The sequence below is a fragment of the Eutrigla gurnardus genome (assembly GCF_963514095.1).
Source record: "Eutrigla gurnardus genome assembly, chromosome: 12".
NCBI lineage: Eukaryota > Metazoa > Chordata > Actinopteri > Perciformes > Triglidae > Eutrigla > Eutrigla gurnardus.
In genome coordinates, this window is record NC_139926.1 from 21,554,153 (window position 1) to 21,576,585 (window position 22,433).

The following is a 22,433-nucleotide window of genomic DNA, read 5'->3' on the forward strand; positions in this document are numbered from 1 at the left end:
CCTCCTCTCTACGGGACTTTGATGGGTCAAAGGTGAGCCTAAAGGCTGAGTTATTTAACAGTGTACCGTGTCAGGAATGTCTCAGGAGGAGACGGCCTTGTGTGATCCGTCCTCAGAAAGGAGATTTTATTTTCAGAGCACCAACAAACACAAACAAAGTTCAGGGTGTAGTTTAGTTCTGTGGGTTTATGGTTGCCGTGGTCGGTAACTATGGGAGAGTCCTTCAGTTATAAAATGCTTATACTGCTGTCCTTGGGATGATGGGACAAAGGTGACACAAACTCAAAGTCAACCCAAGCCAAGCTAAACAAATCCAAAAAATAAAAGCTGTAAAAGTTAATTCCTGACTGTGCCAGACTTGTTTGTCGCTTGGCTCGGTTTAATAACTGCACTGGGGGTTCTTTTATTAGCCTTCCTCTCTCACAGCCTCCAGGACCAGACATTCACAGTTAAGGTAAAGTGATTAATTTACACCGTGATAACAACACTTTGTCATCTGCAGTTTTTCTCCCTCCCTCAAAACATAATTTTGAAACATTAAGAAGACAAAACAAAGACTCAGAGGACGTCCCTCATCTCCTCTAATAACTATAACCTCAACCTCTTTAAAGTTGTTTATGCCATGCAAATAAAGCACCATCATCAAGCTGCTTCATAGTTGAAGATCTATTTTTTGTACCCAATAACAGTGACAGTGCATCAGCTTTCCTCAAATGGAAACACTAAAATAAATATGTATCAAAGCACTCAAAACTGTGTTTTTACAGTATATTATTCTTATTTCTCACACAAGTAAAAGATACTAAATCTCCACCACTGAGGACCTTTACATTCTGCGTTTCCCATAAAACATATTCCCAGCATCCCTGAGACCTAACAAACATTTCTCCTAAAGCGCTTGCGAAGCCCTTTAGTGGACGCCTTGAAACCTGCAGCAGTTGCACTTTTATTTATCCTCCTCTTTTTTGGCACGCCGCTGCCTTTCAGAGCAAATTACCGCCACCAACAGTAATGCATATTGACAAGATAGAATAACATCCATTACCGTCCTCTACATTGTGCAGACTGTGTATCGTGTCTCATGCTGTACATTTCATAGAAAACTAGTGCAATGCAGCACAGAGAGCAAACCAAAACAGTGACGTTGTGGGCAAATAAACAGTCAGCTGTTGTCACTCTTTAAAGCCGAGGGCAACTTCAGATTCACTCATCCTTCTCTTTAGATCCTACTTTGACTCCATCCACATTGTCACAGTGTGACCGGAAGTAGCAAATTGTGTAAATGCATTACTATCCACCACTATTTCAATAGGTTTTCACAAACAGCACTCGGGTGAAAAACATGAGGGGACATTCTGCTATAAATTGGGGACAGCAGGAAGCAGGAAGTGACCCGGATCGGTGCAGGATGGAGGCAGTCCGTCTCCCCGCCTGTACACACAGACACTTGTACACACAGACACTGGCACACAGGTGGATGTACCTCCGGACCAGGCACTTATGGATGCTGATGGTTCGGTGCTCTGAGCTCCCCCATGAACACACACACACACACACACACCTGCAAAGCACTCACTAGCGGCCTGGAGCAATATTTGAACAATCGATCACAGCTCCAGGAGCCACAACCAGAGGAGGGATGAAGTGACTGGAAGGAGACAGAACTCATCTTCAGCTCGGTTTAGCACTGATGCTATCCATTACCCTTAGTCATCACCTTGTGTTTGCCAGGAGAAGAAAAAAAAAAAAAAAGAGGTTCATGTTGGCCGACAGCCTGGATTAAAGAATTCTCCGGCGCTGCATTTGTTTATTTGATATTAAACCTTATCTTAGTGGTATTTACAGCCACAGAAGCATTCTTCGCTGCACCGGAGGACATGAGCTGTAAAGTGCCACCCGAGAAGTGATTATCCCCAACCTGTCTTCATCAGCACCGGAGCATCAGTAATCAACACGCCATGCCAGTTTGTGATTACCGCACTCAACTGGGAGCAGTAATCTCTCTACACCTTGATTGGCATCCTCACATGGCTTGTTTATCGGAGGTAAGTGGGCCTGCACATGACCTGCCGGAGTCAGCTAATTAGACCGGGAGAAAGATTAGAGGTGGGCCGCTTCAAATAATGACCCCTTCTTTTTTTTCTCCCCCCCTCCTCTGGAAGTCATTTGAGCATTCAGGGGCCAAGCAGCCGGTCCCAGCACTCCACAGCAATAACATGCTTCAGAAGGCAGCAGCATTTCAACTTCCCGAACGTAGAGGTGACACAGGAGACACCTCCCAGCTCAACACGGCACAACGGGGCAGCATCTTTAATCCTTGACGACATTATCGATGACAATGGCTTTTCCCAATCATAACAATTGAATCTCACCTGCAGCACAGACCATAAACATTCTGTTATTGAACATTGAGAAGATTTTTTTTAACATTTTAAGACAACTGCAGCTGAATCATTAATCAAAATGTATGTAATTTGTATAGATTTGCAAATGTATAGACATATAGATAGATAGATAGATAGATAGATAGATAGATAGATAGATAGATAGATAGATAGATAGATAGATAGATAGATAGATAGATAGATAGATAGATAGATAGATAGATAATGAGGAGGATACCTATATTCTGCAGAACATTTTTCATCACCACAGAGCTCATGTAACAACATGTTGGTCCTTCACCATTAAGACATGAAATGCACTCCCACACCACACGAGGGCGCTTGTGCGCGTGCATGTAAAAGGCGCTTTTAGTGTTCTTGAGGTTTTGTTTATTCATTTATGTTTGTTTATTCGGTGGGGAGAGCACATTAACGGACATCAGTATAACCATCAAGATGTAAACATGCCAGCGTTAGTAAGAATGCTAATCCGTCCATCCGTCCTGTAATAAAACCAGAAACATTGCAACGGACGCACAATCACACCTACCGAGCAATTAGAGTCTAAGCTAATTAAACTAACCTGCAAGCACCGGCAGTTTGACACATTTTATTCTATTATCACAAATTGTCTCTAAATTCTCCCTTCATTCATTTAAATGAACCAGCAGTAATACAGTCGGTCCAAGGCTATTTATGTCACTCACAAGTGAGGAGTTTAACTACAGCAAGACAAGATGAGAGTTTATCTGAACAAGGATGACATAAACAAATATATAAACAAACAAACAGATATACGCATAAACTTAACAAGCTCCTCACTTTAAACCCCGAAAATGCTCTTTGTCTCTCATTTTAGGCGAAGAACTTAACTCTCCATGTGAATTATTCAACCGATAATTCCTAATATCTGCACAACACAACTAGTTATTAGCTTTAATGTTTCACACAGGGACACATTAAACTGTTTTGTCGATTTTAATCAAGAAAAATATTAGTAACAACTTCCTCGTTAACATATTGTGATTTAAATCTCGCTATAGGATGGAAGCGTGCTATGACGAGCTGATTTTCCTTCAAAATGTAATGTGGTCAACACTGATGTCAACGAACTGACCAATGGGCGTTTTTGCTGTTTACCCCTTTACACACACACACACACACACACACACACACACACACACACACACACACACACACACACACACACACACGCACACACACGCACACACACGCACACGCGCGCGCACTATATGATAGTCTCCCAGTCCACTCGGCGCAGACTCGCTTTCTCTCCATGCGGTTCACTTGGCGAAGGCGCAGCGGTGCGCCACGCTCCTCCTCTCTCCCGGTGCGCACCGATCCTTGATCAACGGGTCTGATGCAAAGTGAGAGACGCATCTGCAGCAAAGGAGGAGAAATAAACGACAAAAGACGGGGTTTTTTGGGGGGGCTTATTTTAGATGTTACAAAACAACAACATGCGTCGGTTTCAAGCGTGAAGGTGGACTATGGATGCAGAGTCTGGTTAGTGTCCCACTTTTGAGGCTTTAGGCGAATATTGCGTCGAACTTTTTGTAACCTTAGAGACTCACAAAAATAAAAATCAGAAACATGGATCTGTATGCGCGAAATGCGACGTTTACGTCTCCGGAGTGCGTCGGAGCGCAGACGGACGCGCTGCAGAAGGGAGCCGCCAACGGGAGCTTGGACGCATCGAACATCACCTGCGGCAACGCGTCCTCGCTCCTCACACCTCAGCGCGCGAGGCATAAAGGTGAGCGGACTCAACACTAACACCTGGAGGTTCATTAAAACGTGCAACTGTGTCTTCTTCACTACTTGCCTCCAGCTGGTGATCACAGATATGCTGCAAGAAAATGAATTGTTTTAGCTTTCCTTCAAGATAGATTTAACATTAAGAGGTTTGTTGAGACTTCAGTCCCCTCAAAGAAGAATGCATGGCTTCTAATTGAACTTTCAATCAATCTCAATTCACTGGGATGATATCCTGTTGTGCCAGACTCTATTTTTGTAATAATTATGTTATAATAATAAGTAATGCTGCATTGTTGGGTTCCATGTTGCTCTACTTTCAGGGGAAATTGATGGAAATAAGATTTTTTTTCTTAGCTGCGCCTTCATTTAATGCAAGTAAACATTCAGGTATACGATGAGAGAGAGAGAGAGAGAGAGAGAGAGAGAGTGTGTGTGTGTGTGTGTGTGTGTGTGTGTGTGTGTGTGTGTGTGTCACATGGAATTAAATCCTTGCAACACAGGGGATTTATTCATAAATAAGTCACGTGGCTTCATATCTGAACTGTGCTGCCATGTCGTTTCACTGATTCCTGCTGTTTTTTTAATATAGGTTTATAAATAAAACATTTTATTCATATTGAGGTGGAGAGTCTGTGTCTGCATGCCATATGGAATTTAGGGACTATATTAATACAAATAAGTGCATCATCACACTTGAAATTCCCTCTCCGTCTTACCTTCAACTGCTTTTTTTATGAAACAACACTTAATTAACATTTCCATTGATGAGGTGTGTGTGTGTGTGTGTGTGTGTGTGTGTGTGTGTGTGTGTGTGTGTGTGCGCGTGTGTGTGTGTGTGTGTGTGTGTGTGTGTGTGTGTGTGTGTGTGTGTGTGTGTGTGTTTGAGCAGGTTGTAGAACACTGATTGATCACCTTCATTATGCTGCTTGATATCTCATCACAAGTGAGCGATATAAGTCACTTAACTGAACGATGCATGTTTACATTTACATCTTCGTTTGGAGCGTCCAGCCGTGAGGATGAGCCAATGAAAACGACAAACCCACGAGGACACTTGTGCCAAGAACAGATCAAGACCGCTGTGTCTCGTGTCTGATGAGAAACGCAGCAGAATATTATTTATCCTGCCCTATTATTATTTCACACACACAGATGATCTTGTGGGCTTTTTTTGCTGCCTTCCTTTCTCTCTATTTACCGTTCCTATCTTACACCAGGACCACACACACCCATCTGGAGAGGAGAAATGAGGATGTATGACCCTGTACAGCTGCTGTCACCATCATTACTCACTCCGTCACTCCGGAGTTTGATTACTTCTCCACCTCGTCCAGTCACCTCCTTTCATCTCCTTTCTCTGTCCGTCACTCCGTCGCTCCGATGCTCCGACGCCGTGTGTTTATGGAGCAGATCGGCTCGTGTCGTCATCAGATTCCCTCTTGGTCGCCCTGCAGACCATGGGGATGTCAGAACACGTGCCATGGGCCACTTATGCAGCTTTTCATGGTTACCAAAGGGGTTTAACAAATTCAGACATTTTTTTTTCTACTCGGTGAAATCAGCCAAGGGTCATGTTGAGGCTTGCTGAAACCGACTCCACACCAAACATAAAAAGGCCTTCATAGTATGTAACTTTACCCTGACAAACGACTGTGTTCGGATCCGGCTCAGGTGCTATTTTTGATGAGAAACACAAGCCTCCCGAAGTGCTTCACGGCACACGGTTTTGACACCCCTGCTGTAAATCTGATATCTGTTTAAAGGAGGCCTGTCGTACGTTGTTTACTTCACAATACACAGGTGAATGACTATTTATAGAGTCGATAAAAATTGTTTTGTAGCTATCGTGTGTGATTGCGGTGCAATTCATCACCGACGGCGGGAGGTCATTACTTTGGAGGTGATGGGGAAGGGGTTATCAGTCATTGGAATGAACCACCATTTTTCAATTTCGGATCACAAAGCGTTGAAAGGAATTCAGACACACAAAAAAGTGAAACCCTCCACTGCGTTTCATTCCCCCTCTTCACTCCCACCACATCTCTCCTGTTTGTGCACACTTCACCGTCTCCACCGCCACCCTCTCATCTCACTGCCAAGCTGGTGTTTCAATACATGCCTCCACTATGTGTCGAGCAAACCGACATGTTGTTTTTGGGAGTCGGACTGCAGTGGACCGAGGGGGGGGCTCTGCGGCTCACGTGTTGTATCCCGTCCGTCAACAGAAAGTGGTTTCATTCTCCGTCATCTGTTCAGGGTGCAGTTGGCTCAGTGACACGGCTTAGATGACATTTACTATGCTGGATTAGCCACTAGCTGTGACATTTACCAACACAAGAGCAGAGCCCCGCTTTTCCCCCAGATAGGTGCGGCGACACAAGGGCCAACCGGGGAAAGTGACACACGCTGCACATGTATTAAACATGGCAGGCGGTAATTCATAGTCAATATATTATCTGACATACTGGATGAGAGAGACCTTAAATATTCATAGATGCAATATGAACCCCATTATTAATTCATCCGCTACATCGCCGCATATCTCATAATAGACTCTGATAACTTTCCACTCTTGATTATTTCATTTTTATTGGTCACCAGGCTCTCACAGCCGACACTTAAAGCGCTGGTAAAATGACAATTTATTTTTATTTTTTTTTAAATCTTGGTTACATAAAGGGTGGGCAAGTTTTAATTTGCACGTCTGAACTAAAGTGTAGAAAATAACATGCATGCACACGGATGTCCAATATAGCAGACGTGTGTGTGTGTGTGTGTGTGTGTGTGTGTGTGTGTGTTAGTGTGTGTGTGTGTGTGTGTGTGATGCCACCAAATAGAGCTGCATTACTGAGGGTAACACACTCTAATAGGATGTAAATTGGCAGATAAATTGAAGTAGGATTCTCCGACATGTCATGATTATTCCAGATAATTGAAAGACTGCAACAAAGTAATTCCCCCACAACCAGCGAACAGCGCCGCAAGTCTGTAAACAGAAAGCAGATTGTGTGCCGGAGTCTATGGTCAGACACATCTGGGTCCCACACACACACACACACACACACACACACACACACACACACTCGTTAAGCCAGCTCCCCAACACCTCGAGTGCTGCAGGGTTCCCTTCTGTCATTCGGCTCTTTAAACTGAAAGTAGTTCTCCACATAATTGGTGGGCCGAGGTGAGAACTAAACATTGCCAAATGGGCATTGTTGGCTTCTGTAATGACTCATAATTTTCCCCGTAAAGTTGTGGTAGTAGCAGCTTCAGTGTCGGGCTGTTCATCGGGTCTAGGCTCTCTGGAGATAACGAGGATTTCTCTGTTAGTTGTCTGTAACTGCTGGAGAAAACTGGTGGAATCTTTATTGTGCAGACACATCTGGAGCACAGCTGTGTAGACCAGCGCCAATAAGAGATTCCATCAGAGCCCGGGTGAAACCAGTGAACCTGAGGGAAACTCTTTTAGCCGCTCCACTATGTTCACCAGCTAAATGTGTCCGTCTGCTGCATGCATGAGGTCTTTGCAGCTCACCTCTACCCAGTCTTATCTTAACCTCATATAATTTATCATAATGTGTTAAATTGCCAAAAATATCTGTGAAATTGAGTGAAGAAGCAGTATAATGTAGCAGAACATGGAAATGAAGTGCAAGTGCCTCAAAGTTCATCGTTCATCTCTTTAAGAAACCGTTACAAGAACATCTAGATGATGAATGCTTTATACATTGCTTCATAACACTATACTGTAGAGAAACAGCAGACCTGTCTGTGTTTATCATACAGAAGCTTAATGCATTTTCCCGGGAGGAGAGCAGATGCCTCCAGAAAAACATATTTACCCTGTTTTTTTTTCTGAATGTCCAAGATTCAGAATTCTGAGAAATGTTTCCATGAAAAATAAATTGCCGGGAGGAGAGCGTCTGCCTCCAGAGACGGACCTTCAGACAGCAGCTGTGGAAGCCTGGATTCAGCCAGAGCAAACCTAACTATTACCAACAGATTTTTAGAAAAGACAACATTCTAGCTGAGAATGTTAATTTAAAAAAATGTAAAGCAATTTTTTTACATGCAAAGAATGCTGTGCAGTAATGTGGAAAATGTGCAGCTATGCATACTGTAAAAAAACGTCTGCATTGCTGTATTCCAATTTGATCAGGGAGGAAAAGAGCCAGTGTCCACTCCACACAACCAAATCCTGCAGACAGAGAATGTCTAAGGAACCGCCACCCCACAACACATGATCTAATCATGCCCGAGATGGCTCACCCCCGTTCTGTGACCAACGTATTGTTGCATTTTCCAAGTGCATATCAGCACATTACCATTTTGATCATATCCCAGCTGCTCGGCTGCCTCAAGATATTGTCCTTTATTTGGTTGTCGTCTGTGTTCGTGGTAACGTATTGGGCTTTGGGAAGGGACGGCCCTTTGTTCCCAAACACCAATAGTCTGAGAAATATCCCATTGTGATGAAAGCCCATTTTTACGACAATCCACCCATTCTTCTGAAGATTTCTCAGAAAAACACATTCCGAGATGTACGCCGAGACATTATCACGCAGACTGATGGAGGGTTTTATGACACGTGTTGGGACACAGGATTTCTTTACTCAAAGCCTATTTCTGCAGGCAGAAATCCACTGTGTCTGGTTTCTCCCCTGCACAAACGTTCCACATGGGGAAAACAAAAATATGAATCTGTGTGGCATATCGGCCAATGAGCACAGGTGGAGCATTGGTGAGCAAGGTGATTAATATAAATGCTCCGCTCTGCACACGCGTGCGAGTGCAGCTTTGTGAAACGCTGGCCTGAAGGAACTGGTGTGCTGAGGGAGTTATCAGTTTCCTGCACAGCCGGCGAGCACGCAGGAAAGCTAATTGGCTTCGATTAGGCGGAGGCCAGTGTGGCATATTTCATTAGGAGGGAGCGAGAGACAGAGAGAGAGAAAGTAATAAAGGAGAGTGTTGATTCCTCTTCCTTACCAATCACCTGTCTGCACATTTTCATTATTCTCATGTGCAGGACACAAAATTAAACACTTTTAGTTGCTGTCATTTGTGAACCTGCTGTGGTTAAATAAAAAAAAAACGGGTGTGTTCCACTATATTAGAGGTTATTTTGCATAGAAGTGTGTGAGATAGATGGGGAAGCCTCATGTCATTATGGGAAGACAGTGTGTGTGTTTCTGAGAGGCAGATAAGAGAGAGAGTTTTGCTGACCAAGCTGAGCCTGAATCCATCGCTGAGCCTGCAAGTTAAACAAGTTCAGAGTGGCTGAGAGCATTAAATCAATTAAATGACATGGCATCATCCTGCTTTCCCAAACAGAATTAACCACACATCTGCCCATATGGATTTGGAGAAGCCAGATTCTGTTTTTTTTTTTAACCACATGCCAGCTGTTGTGCTGCAGCGTTTCACATCTCGACCTGAATTCAACGCTGCTTTTTTCAAAAATAAACACACATATATTCCCGCATGTCTCCCAGCTGCATATGTTTACATTCAAGGTGGATTATTGGAAATTGATATGAGTCAGGTTCAGGATTACTTTAGATGCAACACAGGCCAAGGTGACATTTTTGTGTTATATTTTGTGTTTTTAGAACCATTTGTGATGTTCAGAGTTAGGTGTGATGGCTCTGGTGCAAAAAGAACAACCTATCAAAATGAATTAATGAATACATTATGGTGTAATTACCCTCTGATTGTTCGGCCAGACCTTCGGGTGACCCGTGGTCGACCACACAGTTCTTCCCGGCACAAAAAGCTGTATTTACCAAAAATGTCATATGAGTCACGTAGCCGGCTTTGCAGTATTATTAAAAGTATTCTCCTTTTATTGAGAGTGGAAGGACAGGGAATGGACCAAGAAATAAAGGGAAAAGATGGCGATAGCAATACATTTGGTTGGAGTTTTGCAGTGAAGATCCTCCCTAGATGTGTTGCAGATTGTAGTCTATGTTATTTACCGGTGAGGAGCTGTTGGTGGTGTATTTTCAGGGGATTAAGGCTCGAGCGTGTTTGGTTGCACATGCCTGCACAACTGTGGAGTTTGGTCTCAGACTTGTGATTTGTGTCGTGCGGACGCGATGCACATGGCTGCCTCTGATCCCCAGGATACAGTATGTAACACTTTAAAAAGTGCTGTGTCTAAGCAGCGAGTGAGGTGACGATAACTGAGAGACAACATGGACTTACAGGATGTGATCCAGTGAAGCTGCTAATGGCTGCAGGTGACAGTATTTCATACAGTATTTTTAAAGGTGGAAAGTATTTAATGTTGGTACCCAATTGGACACAGAGAACTACACAAAGTCATAATTGAATTGGCCTAATTGTCGTTTACATCATTTAAGAATGAGGCCACTTTTATGATGATCGGACAAGCTTTGATTTTTTTTTTTTTTGCCAGTCAAACAAACCCTGGTTGTGACTAATTGATGTCTCGCCACGCAGACAGAAACGTTTATGCAACAGCAGCTTTGAAAAACAAATCATTTTTGTCCCAGACTGGCGACAGCAGTGTCGGGCAGAAATGAGCATGAAGGTATCAGAAATGTAAATCCGTTTACAAGTGTGTCCTATTTCGTAATGTCGTAACGATGCAGCGTTTGCCGTCCTCAACCAGATGGTGCAAGTTCAATAAATATAATATGTAACTCTACAGCCCAGCTGGACTCACCACACCCTTTTTGTGTTGTCCTTAGCTGTATTTATCACTGAGGTATAAACAGATGTGATACCATAATGTAATGTGCAATGAGCATTACAGAAGTAGTCAAATAAAAGTGTGTGTGCTGCTCGGTTGTGAAAATGGCATCTATGCATTTCAGTGGGGGGATCCTAGTTAAGTAGTCTGTGGCACTCAAGAGGGTACTGTTCTGAAAAAGCCTTTAACAACTCATAGTACTCACAGTACTGCTCCTCTAACATCCTCCACTCCTGTCTTTCTCTCCACCAGACGACGACCACACGTTGCGGATCCTGCTCTACTCGCTCATCTTCTTCCTGAGCGTGTTTGGCAACCTGCTGATCATCGTGGTGCTGACGGTCAACAAGCGCATGCGCACCGTGACCAACACCTTCCTGCTGTCGCTCGCCGTCAGCGACCTGATGATGGCCGTCTTCTGCATGCCCTTCACCCTCATCCCCAGCATCCTCAAGGACTTCATCTTCGGAGCCGCCATGTGCAAGATCGTGTCCTACCTCATGGGTGAGATATGAGGCTCAAATACAGACTTTCTATTTGTATATTTGACATCATTCTTCATATTCAGTATCATAACATAGCCATGTCCTCTTGTTCACTGAATTACTTTTGCCTTCTAGTTCATCTTATGATTCACTCATTCATTAATATTCACATCCATATTAACTTAGATGCCAGGCAGCTCAGTGGTAAATACACTATATTGGTGTATATATTGTGGCGAGCTATAAGGCAACAAAGGTATTTAAAAGTATTTGGGGTTTCGCTTGGGGATGCTGACTCATATTCTGGGAAACAGTCCACAATAAAGTAGAAAAACAACACAATTTCTTATTGGAATAAGCTTTGTTAAGCGTCAAGTATCTGTCAGAGTTTTTGGAATCAATATGGCACTGCCAAGTGAAACTGCAGGCAGTACATTTTTCTTTTTGTTGTGTGTTTCTTAATCAATTTTCAAATAAAAATCCTTGCAGGTCTATAGCAAACCTGACTGGACCTGACCTGACTCTACATCTTCAATTGTCTGTATGATTTACATAGAAATACAATTGCATTTCAGCCTGATTAAGGGATAATCCAATTTCACCTTGAGAAGCGGTTGACTGGGATCCAACGGATATGATTAAGGCAGCTACACAAAGTTCTTTCACTGCTGGAGTAAAACTCCATTCAGATGCAGCTTCTGTATTGATTTACTTATGAACCTGAATTGCAACAAACATGGAAAAAAGCAGCACTCCGAAGGTTAACAACCTCTCTGACCTCTTTGTCCACCACTTTACAAATGGTATAGATTACCATTGAACAGATTCCTGGACTATTTCCATCTTCTCCCCATTTGCGGGAGTTTAATTGGTGAGTTTAAGAAAGGGCTGTTGTCCTTGTTCAATAAATGCAGAGTTACTGTTTCTACAAGAAATGGTTAATGAGTCATCAAATGGGGCGTTGCTTTTTGCTGAGTGCAATCACATCAAACATCTATGTGTTGGGCCATGTTATGTGAATCTATGTGCCTTTTTTTGTTATCTGCCACTCTCACTGTCACTTTATGCCAGTTGGCGTGAACACAAACACACATCTTCACACACACGTGACCTCACCTCGATGCCAAATTGCAGCCTCCTCGGGGGAGCGACTGACAGAGTGAGCAGAAAATAACATATTTCCTTGAAAGCAGACGTGAAAATGAGGAGTGCACAAAAAAAAAAACGGAGAGGTAAGTAAAACAGAATAAATTCGGGGACAGAGAGAACGGCAACACAATGATTACGATGACGTGAATGTTAGAGGGGGGAAAAAAATAATAAACAGAACAGGTACACTGTGTTGACACTGGAAGAAAAGCCATCAGAGCATTGAATAGAAAAGGTGGATTAAATAAAGCTCATGGTCAGCACTGAGGAAACGAAAACCCAGGGGAGAGACTGCTGATTGTTCTTTGCTTCGGTGGGATCTGCTCTAAACCTGCCCTCATTGGTACAGACACAACATAGAGCACCTCTGGGCCCTGACTCACGAGCACACACACACACACACACACACACACACACACACTCACACACACACACACACACACACACACACACACACACACACACACACACACACACACACACACAGATTTGTCGTTGAGGACATGGATAAGAGAGGTAAAGAGTAATTTCCCGTCTTGCCATGTCAGGAGGGAGATTGCAGATAACATCAGTGGCCTAGGCCGACATGATTTCTTCTACCAAGACTGAGACAACCATCCCCACCTCCCACCTCCTGCTATATTCAGTGCTGCATTTTTGTTTTGTTCTCGGTTATGATTGCAGATATTACATGTGCATCAACAAACTTGTTTTTGTTACTTTTTTTTATTGCGGCTCCAGTCTGAGCATGGAGTAATAACTTTTCATTCACCAATTATTTATTGATTTATTTTTTAAATAACCTGTTTTATTTCGCTACAGGAATATCAGTGAGCATATCCACATTCAGCCTGGTTGCCATAGCGATCGAGCGCTACAGCGCCATCTGTAACCCCCTGAAGTCCCGGGTGTGGCAGACCCGTTCCCATGCCTATCGGGTGATTGCTGCTACGTGGGTGTTGGCCTTTGTCATCATGATCCCCTATCCAATCATCAGCCAGTTGGAGTCTTTTCAGCGTCCCGACAACACCACCGCTCACCAGTGTCGCCACACGTGGCCGGTCGCAACGGCGGAGCAGGCCTGGTGAGTGTTCGGGTTGCACGGCGGACGGTGCGCCCTTTAAGACATTATTTGAACGCTGTTTCACGACTATGTTCAGTTGACAGCCTGTACCTGCAACCATGCCAGAAAATAAATTGTTTTTTTGCTGGAATTAGCCACTAAGCCTCAGGTCATACAAGCAGCAAATCTTTGGAGCAAACATCTGGTATTGGATTGACAAGTGGTGTATTTTGTTCAATATTTTTTTCTTTCAAAAGATACATAGATTAAATTTACCGTTATGTAAATGTTTTTTAAAATGTATAATTTTTTTTAATTTAAAAAGTAACTTAATATAGCCTGCTGTTATGTAATGTGTGTATGACTTGAAAAAACACATAATTCATCAGATTAATTGAAGATGGCTCATTGAAACTATTTAATTAAGCTATATTTCAGGCTTTTAGGTGAGACATGGTGAGATGATTGAATATAAGTAAGCATACGCATTGAATATTAAAATGTATGTAAAAGAATTCAGTCCGCAGCATCCTTTGTCATTGATCCTCTGAAAGGACATAGAAGGGTGTGTTTAGACAGCTCACACCCAGATTCAAGTTTACATTGAAGGTTATTTTCACTCTCTACACACTGATTTGTCATCAGGGATGTTTTATAGTAATTTTAATTTTTATGTAATTGCATTAAGTTTGTACAGAATGAGATTCTCTTCATGCATTTGGTTATGAATTTAAACAAAAGTGGATGTTTTGATTTGATGGAAGTGCTGAACAGACATTAATGTGATTGGCATCCCATCATGCATTGAGAAACACGCACTGTTCAGCACATCTCATTGACAGATTAAAAGCAAAAAATCAATAGGAGAACAAACGCAGATGAGTGACACCTCCAAACCACACGCAGTCATGCAGTCTGTTTCCTTTTATAGGGGCGTGCCAACATGTCCTCATGTAATGAGAAAATTCAAATACTTTGACTTTAAATTAGGAAGATAATAAAACATTGATAGTGTTGTAAAGTAACTGGAGATATACAGGAACTGTTTGTTCTTCAGCATCATCAGGATTCTGGAAATATCTTCAGAACAGATCATTTTGCTTTATGACACAATGTTTAGCTCCATGACTCAAGGTGATGGTGATGTACAAACCTGGATTTCCCCTCTGATACGTCTCTTTTAGGTACATCCTGCTGCTGCTTGTGCTGTTTGCAATCCCGGGGCTGGTGATGATCGTGGCCTACGGACTGATCTCCAGGGAACTTTATAGAGGCATCCAGTTTGAGATGGGCCACAAAAAAGACTCTACTGGTGAGACATTACTGGCAGACTGCATGTGGAAAGGGTTCATATCCCAGGAGGTTTATTTGGCTCACAGTCAGCAGTCAATGAATAATGAAATACTCAAAAGTACAGCAATGAGTAAACACAGTAAATGGACTCCAGTATAGGCTACTTAGCTTTGGGATGAACAGATGGACAGGCACTTAATTTAAATTCAAACACGGATTCATTATTTTTCCCAGTAGGTTTTTTTTCTTCTCAAACTCAGATTACCAAACCAACAGATCATAGTGCATGTTAGAAGATAAACGCAATAAAGGAAGCATAGAACATTTTTTCATCAGTGGTGTGTTGAATGTTTAAGTCCTGAGCTTCCTGAAGAAGAAAAATCAATGTGGGCATCAAGCAAGCTCATCATTCTGCATGGTTATGTCATTATTTGCAGTGAACTAGCAGGTCAATGCATGTGAATTCACAATTTTAATGAAAAAATACAAGTAAAACTGTACCAAGCATCTGTCTGTGATGAGTTGGTAAAGAGAACAGGGGCCCGTTTCACAAAGCAGGTTCAACCAACTCTGAACCTAACCCTGAACTCTGAGTTGAACAACTCTGAGATGGGAAACTCTGAGTTTTCGGTTTCAGAACAGTGGTTTTGAATTAGTTCAGTCAACTCTGAGTATGTAAACTCTGAGTTACGCGCGTGCCTGCCGACTCTATAAAGCCATCATCAATGGAGCTCCGATACTACGATTCACCATGGCAACGGGGAGAGCGTCATTAGATATTACCGAGTGTTTATGTAGAAAACGAGCTCATCCTGAGAAAGCGGAGCAACGTAACTGCAGCAAAGTAGCGATAGTTGGCGTGGCAGACAATTACTGCCTGATCTAATGTGTATAACTGAATGAAACAGTCTATTGATCTAAAGGTAATAACTCTTTATTTTCAGAATTCGAGAGCGGCACTGTGGTGTAATGGTTAGCAACGCTGACTACGGTGCAGGAGACAATGGCTCGATTCCCGTAGTTCACAAAGTAGCGCAACAAATAAATCATCATTTTTATTGGGTGTAATCCCCCCAGGCACAGAAAGAAAGTGGCTTCAGTTGAAAATTAAGCAGAAGAATATTGCGCAAATACGTTGTCTAAGGCATATGATTTTAATCATATTTCACATATTAAACAGTAAATATAAGCAGGTATTTCAACACAGGAATGTATTTAAACATTTCATAAATCTCCCGTTCGCAAAAACACGACCTCCGCAAAGAATCTGGTTGCGGATTATGTCCGCGATATGTTGAAAATGTCGGAGAATATTGTTTAGATAATATCTAATGTGTTTGGAAGGAAAGGTAATCAAAATCCTCTCCCGACGCAAAGCTGCTAGAATCACTTTTATTTCCGTATCGATTAGGTTGACGATGAAAGGACGGCACAATTTTTCAGAGTTGGTTCAGATTCCGGAAAAAAGCGGAGACATGTAGGGAGAAACTCACGGTTTGTTGAAGCAAACCTGCTAGGGAGCAGGTTAGTTTCACGGAGCATGTTACCCGGGTAACTGACCCAGATTTATGCTGAACTGGCTTTGTGAAACCGAAAAACCAGAGTTTCCCTCATCTCAGGGTTAACTAACTCAAGGTTTTCACTAAACCTGCTTTGTGAAACGGACCCCAGGTGAGTTAAGACAGTCTTTACTTAGCAAATAGTTGCAAAATAATAATAATAATAATAAAATAGGAAAAGTAGGAAAAGTTTCAAGGTAACTGACACAAGGATGCTGGAATGTCGGACACAAAAGTACTACAACAAATGAGACGAGAGACAGAATACACTGGGTTTAAATCTTCACATGGAGGAGGGGTTTATTGGGTGGAACACAGTTGAAATACAATTTCGAGAATAAAGTCAACATTTCAATAACTTTTCGAGAAAAAAATCTAATTTATTCTAAATTTTATTTAAACTTTATTCTTGAAATTTCAACGTTATTCTCAAAATCCCAAATAAAAAAAGAAATCTTCCGTGCTATTTGAACTCACATCTCCTAATGAACCTCATCACGCCCCAACCTCACTCTAATGTCAGCATTTACATTTTTTAAATGTATGTGAATGTTTAATTTTAAATGTTTTAATCACAACAATTGCATTAGCACTACAATCATTGTAATGTGTGCAGGTTAAGTGGAACATAACCTTCTGTGGGCATGTGAGAGTGTGTGGGGGATGATAGCAGCATGGAGTGTGTTTGCCGGTGTTCCATTAGAGGATGGAATCGGCTGGCAGCTGTGGGCCTGGACATCACCATCTGTTTGGTCTCAGAGAGAAAGAGGTAGTCAAAAAAAAGAACTTGAGAGGCAAAGGGCATGGGGTAAAACCAAACACAAAAGGATAAAGAACTTCTAAAATAACCTCTGGGAAAATGTAATATGATTTCATAATCCGGAGTGGTTTCCTACCTTAACAGTTCCTGTTTGTATCTGTTTGCCTTGCCTTTACTTTACTTAAATCAATTATTATTATCATTAAATTGTAATATCCCCTGATGGATGATCACTATGGCTTGGCAGTCATAGTCACTCTTCTTTCCATTGAGGTGAAATGCTGCTCTTTAAAGAGTATGATTATCTCAAATGAGCCACATTCTTTTTAATCCAGTTTGATTGCTAAAAGGAAAATTTACGGGATAATGAATAGCAGGCAGGCAGATATCATTTTATAGTCCTATATTCTACACAAAGTAGCCTCCTTTCCAGTCAAACAAGTCCACATCGTATCTCTTACACTAGGCGTGTCATATAAACATCCCCAGCTCTTTTGGGGGACCCCGAGGCATTCCCAGACGAGACGAGATATCTTATCTCTCCAGTGGATTCCTTTAAGCAGTTCCACGTGTCCGGAAAACCTATGGGTTTATGCCTTCCTCATCTATTTCTAAGGGCCGAGCCCAGCACCCTCACGATCTGCAATCTCATTCTTTTGGTCACAGCCCACATCACTGTAAACACCAAACCGTATAACAGGTGGCTGGAAAGCAATCTGGCAATAAGTTAGTGGGAATAGGCCAGTTAAATGCTGTAGGCTGACTAGGGAAATGGAAAGCAGGTGAAAATGTGGGCAGAAGGTCAGGTGACGGGAAAGACAGGAACGATTTTTAGTGTCTGAATCATCTGAACCATTGAGGTAACGTCCATTTTTTGGTAATAATCCTTTCGATATTGATAATCAAAATAAGAGTAGGTATCAAGGGCATATATACTGTATCTATGGGGTGTGTATCTGGTCCTTCATAATGTCTAAATAGTACAGTTAAAGCAGCCCCACAAAATGGAAACATTATTATTATTATTGAACCATATTAAGCAAAAACAATGCATTTAATTCACAGCAAGTCTGTTTTTCTTTGCTCTCCCTTACAGATGTGAAAAATGGACTGACCTCTACTGTGTCTAGTGGCAGTGATGACGGAGACGGTTGCTACGTTAACGTCGTCCAGCGGCCTCACTCGATGGAGATGTCCACCATGGCCGCATCCAGCCGGGCAGTCAAGGCAGAAAGGCCGCGCAGCAACACATCCGAGGCCAAACTGGAGGCCAAGAAGCGAGTCATCCGCATGCTGGTGGTCATCGTTGTCCTGTTCTTCCTCTGCTGGATGCCGCTGTACTGCGCTAACACCTGGCGGGCTTTCGACGACGTCTCTGCCAAACGCGCCCTCTCAGGGACACCCATCGCTTTTATCCATTTGTTGTGCTACACCTCGGCCTGTGTCAACCCAATTATTTACTGCTTCATGAACACACGTTTCCGCAAGGCTCTGCTCGCCACGTTCTCGTGCTGTGCCGCACCGTGCCAACGCCGCCGTCGCCGTGGGCTACGGGACCACGAGGAGGATGTTATGGCAACGGGAACGTCCATGTCCAAGTTCAGTTACACCACCGTCAGCACCATGGGAACCTGCTGAGGCGGATGGATGCAGGCACAATCCAGAAGACACAGTTACTACGGCAACACAGCGCCCCACATCCTTTGTCTTTAGGCCAATTCTGCACTCATAGGGACAGTAATGTGAGTGGAAGCAGGCCATATAGTGTAGCAGTACAGAAGCATCACCTATGACTGTGAGTAAAGTTATGTCGGGATTATTTAAGGAAACAGTGTAAATACCTCCATAGCTGTTTAAAAAAAAGCACAAAAACAGAATGTACAGTTATCTGTTGTCACAGTGGACCAAGGCAAACTGTCTGTTTAGATGTTTACTGCGGGGCATACGTGTGTGTGATCGTGTGTGTTGTTGTATGATATGTGAGCGAGGCAGTTTAATAAGTAGTCATTATATAGCTATAAAAATAGTTTGCTATGTCATTTTTAAATTGTGTTTTATATTTTGCAGTCAGATGTTTATGCGTGTTAAGGAAATTGCCTTGTAGACTAAGTGCCTGGTTCTAAATACTATGTCATATCTGTGTGCTGTTGATTTATCTGACAGGCACCGTAATCACAGGCAAATTGTGACTCGAAGGGTAGAAGTGGAGTTTAAAGACTCGAGACAAATTCTCCACAGAAGATAGGAATTTCCTCCTGATGGGAGCCGATAAATGAGCGGGTTGTCGGTCCTCTGACGCGCAGAAAACACTCGAGTGGTATAAACAAGCTTGGATGGGCAGCAGTGATGCCTCGTGTTGTGGCTTTAATCGTATGCTGCAGAAGAAGAGGAGAATATCTGAATAGGGATGTGAATTAATTAAGAGCCAATTTATTACCATATTATAAAAACTCCCCTGGGTACAACAGAAATAACTGTATATTGTTGTAGATATGAGGGCAAACAAATTGGATGAAGCTTCTAACTTACACAAAGAGTAAATGTTACTAACATGTTGTATAAGCCACCGCTAACGGCGACATTAAAGGGGGATTTTTAGGAACAATACGTTGACTGCAGCCTGTTCGGTCATTGTTCAGGGACCAGTCCTTGTAACTCACCTGCAGGCTCCAAATGGCAGCCAGGTTTCAGAGGTCTCTGTTTTGTCAAACCCTGTCGAGCGTGCCTGACTCCGGCTCCCCTGCTCACCTCGCACTAATTATGTTACAACCTCAACCCTGCCAGGCTGAACGGATGAGCATATTTCACTGAGTGCACCAAAGCACAATGCTGTCAGCCGCTCAACTAATAGATGTATGGGTCTGACTTTGTGAGCATTTTCTCTGGTTTTTTGTTGTAAGATTTTAGATTGGTCTGCAGCTTTTGTGATTTATTGTGTGCGCCCTTCCCTTTGTGCTTAAAATATAAATAATAGCGAAGCCTTACTTTGAGACTAAAGTTAAGGTAAGACATCAAATTTTATCAGCCGAAACTTCAACTCTGTTTATGGAAAATACGACGAATTAGATCCTTGTCAACACAGCTATAAATGGACAATAAAGTAAGCAATTCATATTTCCTGCTGCTATTTATCTAACCTGGGACGACCTTATCATCATATCCAACGTCCAGTTCACGTCAAGTGCAGAGAGAAGGACACAGATCGCTACCTTGACCTTCCCCTTGTGTCACTATAGGCCGACATCTCTGAACCACAAAAGGCACACATCCATCAAGCTGCTGACATCGTGTCTGGGCGTGATGGCCCTGTGCTGATTACCACAGAGGCGTCGGGTAATTGTATGCATGATCTTTAATATAGTGCATACAAACTAAAGGGATATTTCGTGTGCTCTCAAAATGTTGTTGAAACATAGAAAAGCCAACATTTCTTACAGTAAAATAGCAGACTGGAGTTATTTATGTATCTCGACACAATTCCCAGATAGACAAATACGTATAACTCCGCTGTGCTGTTGTTTATGAGTGACATTGGGAATGTGTTTTTTGAGCTGTGAGAGGCTGATTTCCCTGCCGTGTCATAGAGGCCGTTTGACATTATGATTTGCACCCCACCCCACCCCACCCAGCCACCACACACACACACACACACACACACACACACACACTCACACACACACACGCAGGGTACTTGTTATTTATTGAATTAATATATTTCTATATCATTTGCTCACAACCAATTACAGACAGACGCAGATAAATACTTATTTTACCGCCTTCACAAAATTAATATTGGCAAGGAAAATTAAAGCTCAGTATAAAGATAAGTGTGATGACAAACATACAGTGGGTAGTGGTTGGATGGCTAATTGGCTCATTCCTCTCATGTATAAATGCATTTCATTGTGAACAGAAGTAAATGTAAATGCTGCATTCTGGCATTTGTTTTCAGAGTCACATTGATGATCATATTCAAGAGCTTCACATTATATCAACCATGTATTTTTGGATCAGAAATGGGGAAAAATGCAGCACAATATCTACAGATGTTGCCTATTCATATTTGTTATATTAACAAACATAGTTGAAAGGACAGTGAATATAGAACATAAATGAATTGGGCGACCACGAGCATAACCCTGAATGATTGCATTCTGCTTGTAAATAGGTAACTGGTTGCTAACATGTTAGCCATGACAACTAAGGATAATATGTCAAGTGGTAAAAAAAGAAAAATCAAAGTTACTGAAGTTTTGAGGTTAGTGTTGAAATACCACAGATATCTGATATATCATAAAAGCTGGACACATCATTTAAATATCTATTATGACTCATTCTATGGTGTGTAAATATAAAACACATTGTAGGAGGGATAAAAGTGTTCACTGATTACTAGCAGGGATCCTTCTAATATTCACACACAAGTCATCAATCATGTTCAGTCAAGACAATGAGGTGGCCTTTATAAACAAGCAGAGCCCCTCACTCATCCCTGTGATGATTATCCCTCTGCTTCTCCTTCTCCATAAAGACTACTCCGTGTGAAATGATTTTTCCTGGCCTGTTGTGAGCGTCTTATTACCAAGCTTAATGATGGCATCTCATACAATTTCACATCATGTGTGCTCAAATCTCATTGATATCTATTGGGCTCTTGGGGACTTTGCTGGAATCTGAAGCTCTCACTGCTGCTTGGTTTGCAGAACCTGTTCCTCCAAATAAAATCTAACCATTTGTTGCTATATGCGCTCCCAGATTCATTGACGCAAATGTCACCGTTGAGTGTTGCAGCGATGCTCAGGGGGGAGTCCTGCTAGTGAGTGATAAGAACTCTGTCCACAGGTGGGAGCCTCTGGGGCTCAGGTGCTGGCAGGGTTGAACTTGTTTAATGAGAGCAGAGCGGATGTTTGGGGAGCAAAATTACCCGAGTGGGCTGCAAAGCTAGTTGCACTCGTGACGAATCCGCTCAGCGGTGGTGGAGCGATACAAAGAGAAGCTTGGTTATCTGAATTGCAAATACAACTCCCAGAATACATCAGTAACTGAACTGCAACTGTGGGTATTATAATGGTTACATTCAGTTGGCAGTGAGGAGAAAGTATTTCATCATCAATTTATAACGTAAGAGATCTATTATTACACGTATTTAGAGATATTAATTCTAATCCGATTTCATGCCTTTTATATGGTTGGATTATCCTGTTAGGAGACAAATCCTCCAAATTAAACATCAAAATATATATCCG

The 22,433-nt window shown here is 42.3% G+C and overlaps 1 protein-coding gene across 1 annotated transcript; it reads left to right on the forward strand.

Annotated features, from left to right (window-relative positions):
• Positions 1 to 3,709: 3,709 nt before the first annotated feature.
• cckbrb (cholecystokinin B receptor b) lies at positions 3,710 to 19,676 on the forward strand. Its single transcript, XM_084023782.1, has 5 exons — positions 3,710 to 4,161; positions 11,131 to 11,382; positions 13,335 to 13,596; positions 14,760 to 14,887; positions 18,284 to 19,676. The coding sequence occupies exons 1-5, from the start codon at positions 3,999 to 4,001 to the stop codon at positions 18,823 to 18,825; spliced, it is 1,347 nt and encodes a 448-aa protein (XP_083879908.1). The 5' UTR covers positions 3,710 to 3,998; the 3' UTR covers positions 18,826 to 19,676.
• The last annotated feature ends 2,757 nt before the right edge of the window (positions 19,677 to 22,433 follow it).

Coding starts and splice junctions, on each gene's coding strand:
- cckbrb (XM_084023782.1), top strand. CDS start 3,999: ATGGATCTGTATGCGCGAAATGCGACGTTTACGTCTCCGGAGTGCGTC. Junction 13,597..14,759: donor GCAACGGCGGAGCAGGCCTG/GTGAGTGTTCGG, acceptor CGTCTCTTTTAG/GTACATCCTGCTGCTGCTTG. Junction 14,888..18,283: donor CCACAAAAAAGACTCTACTG/GTGAGACATTAC, acceptor TCTCCCTTACAG/ATGTGAAAAATGGACTGACC.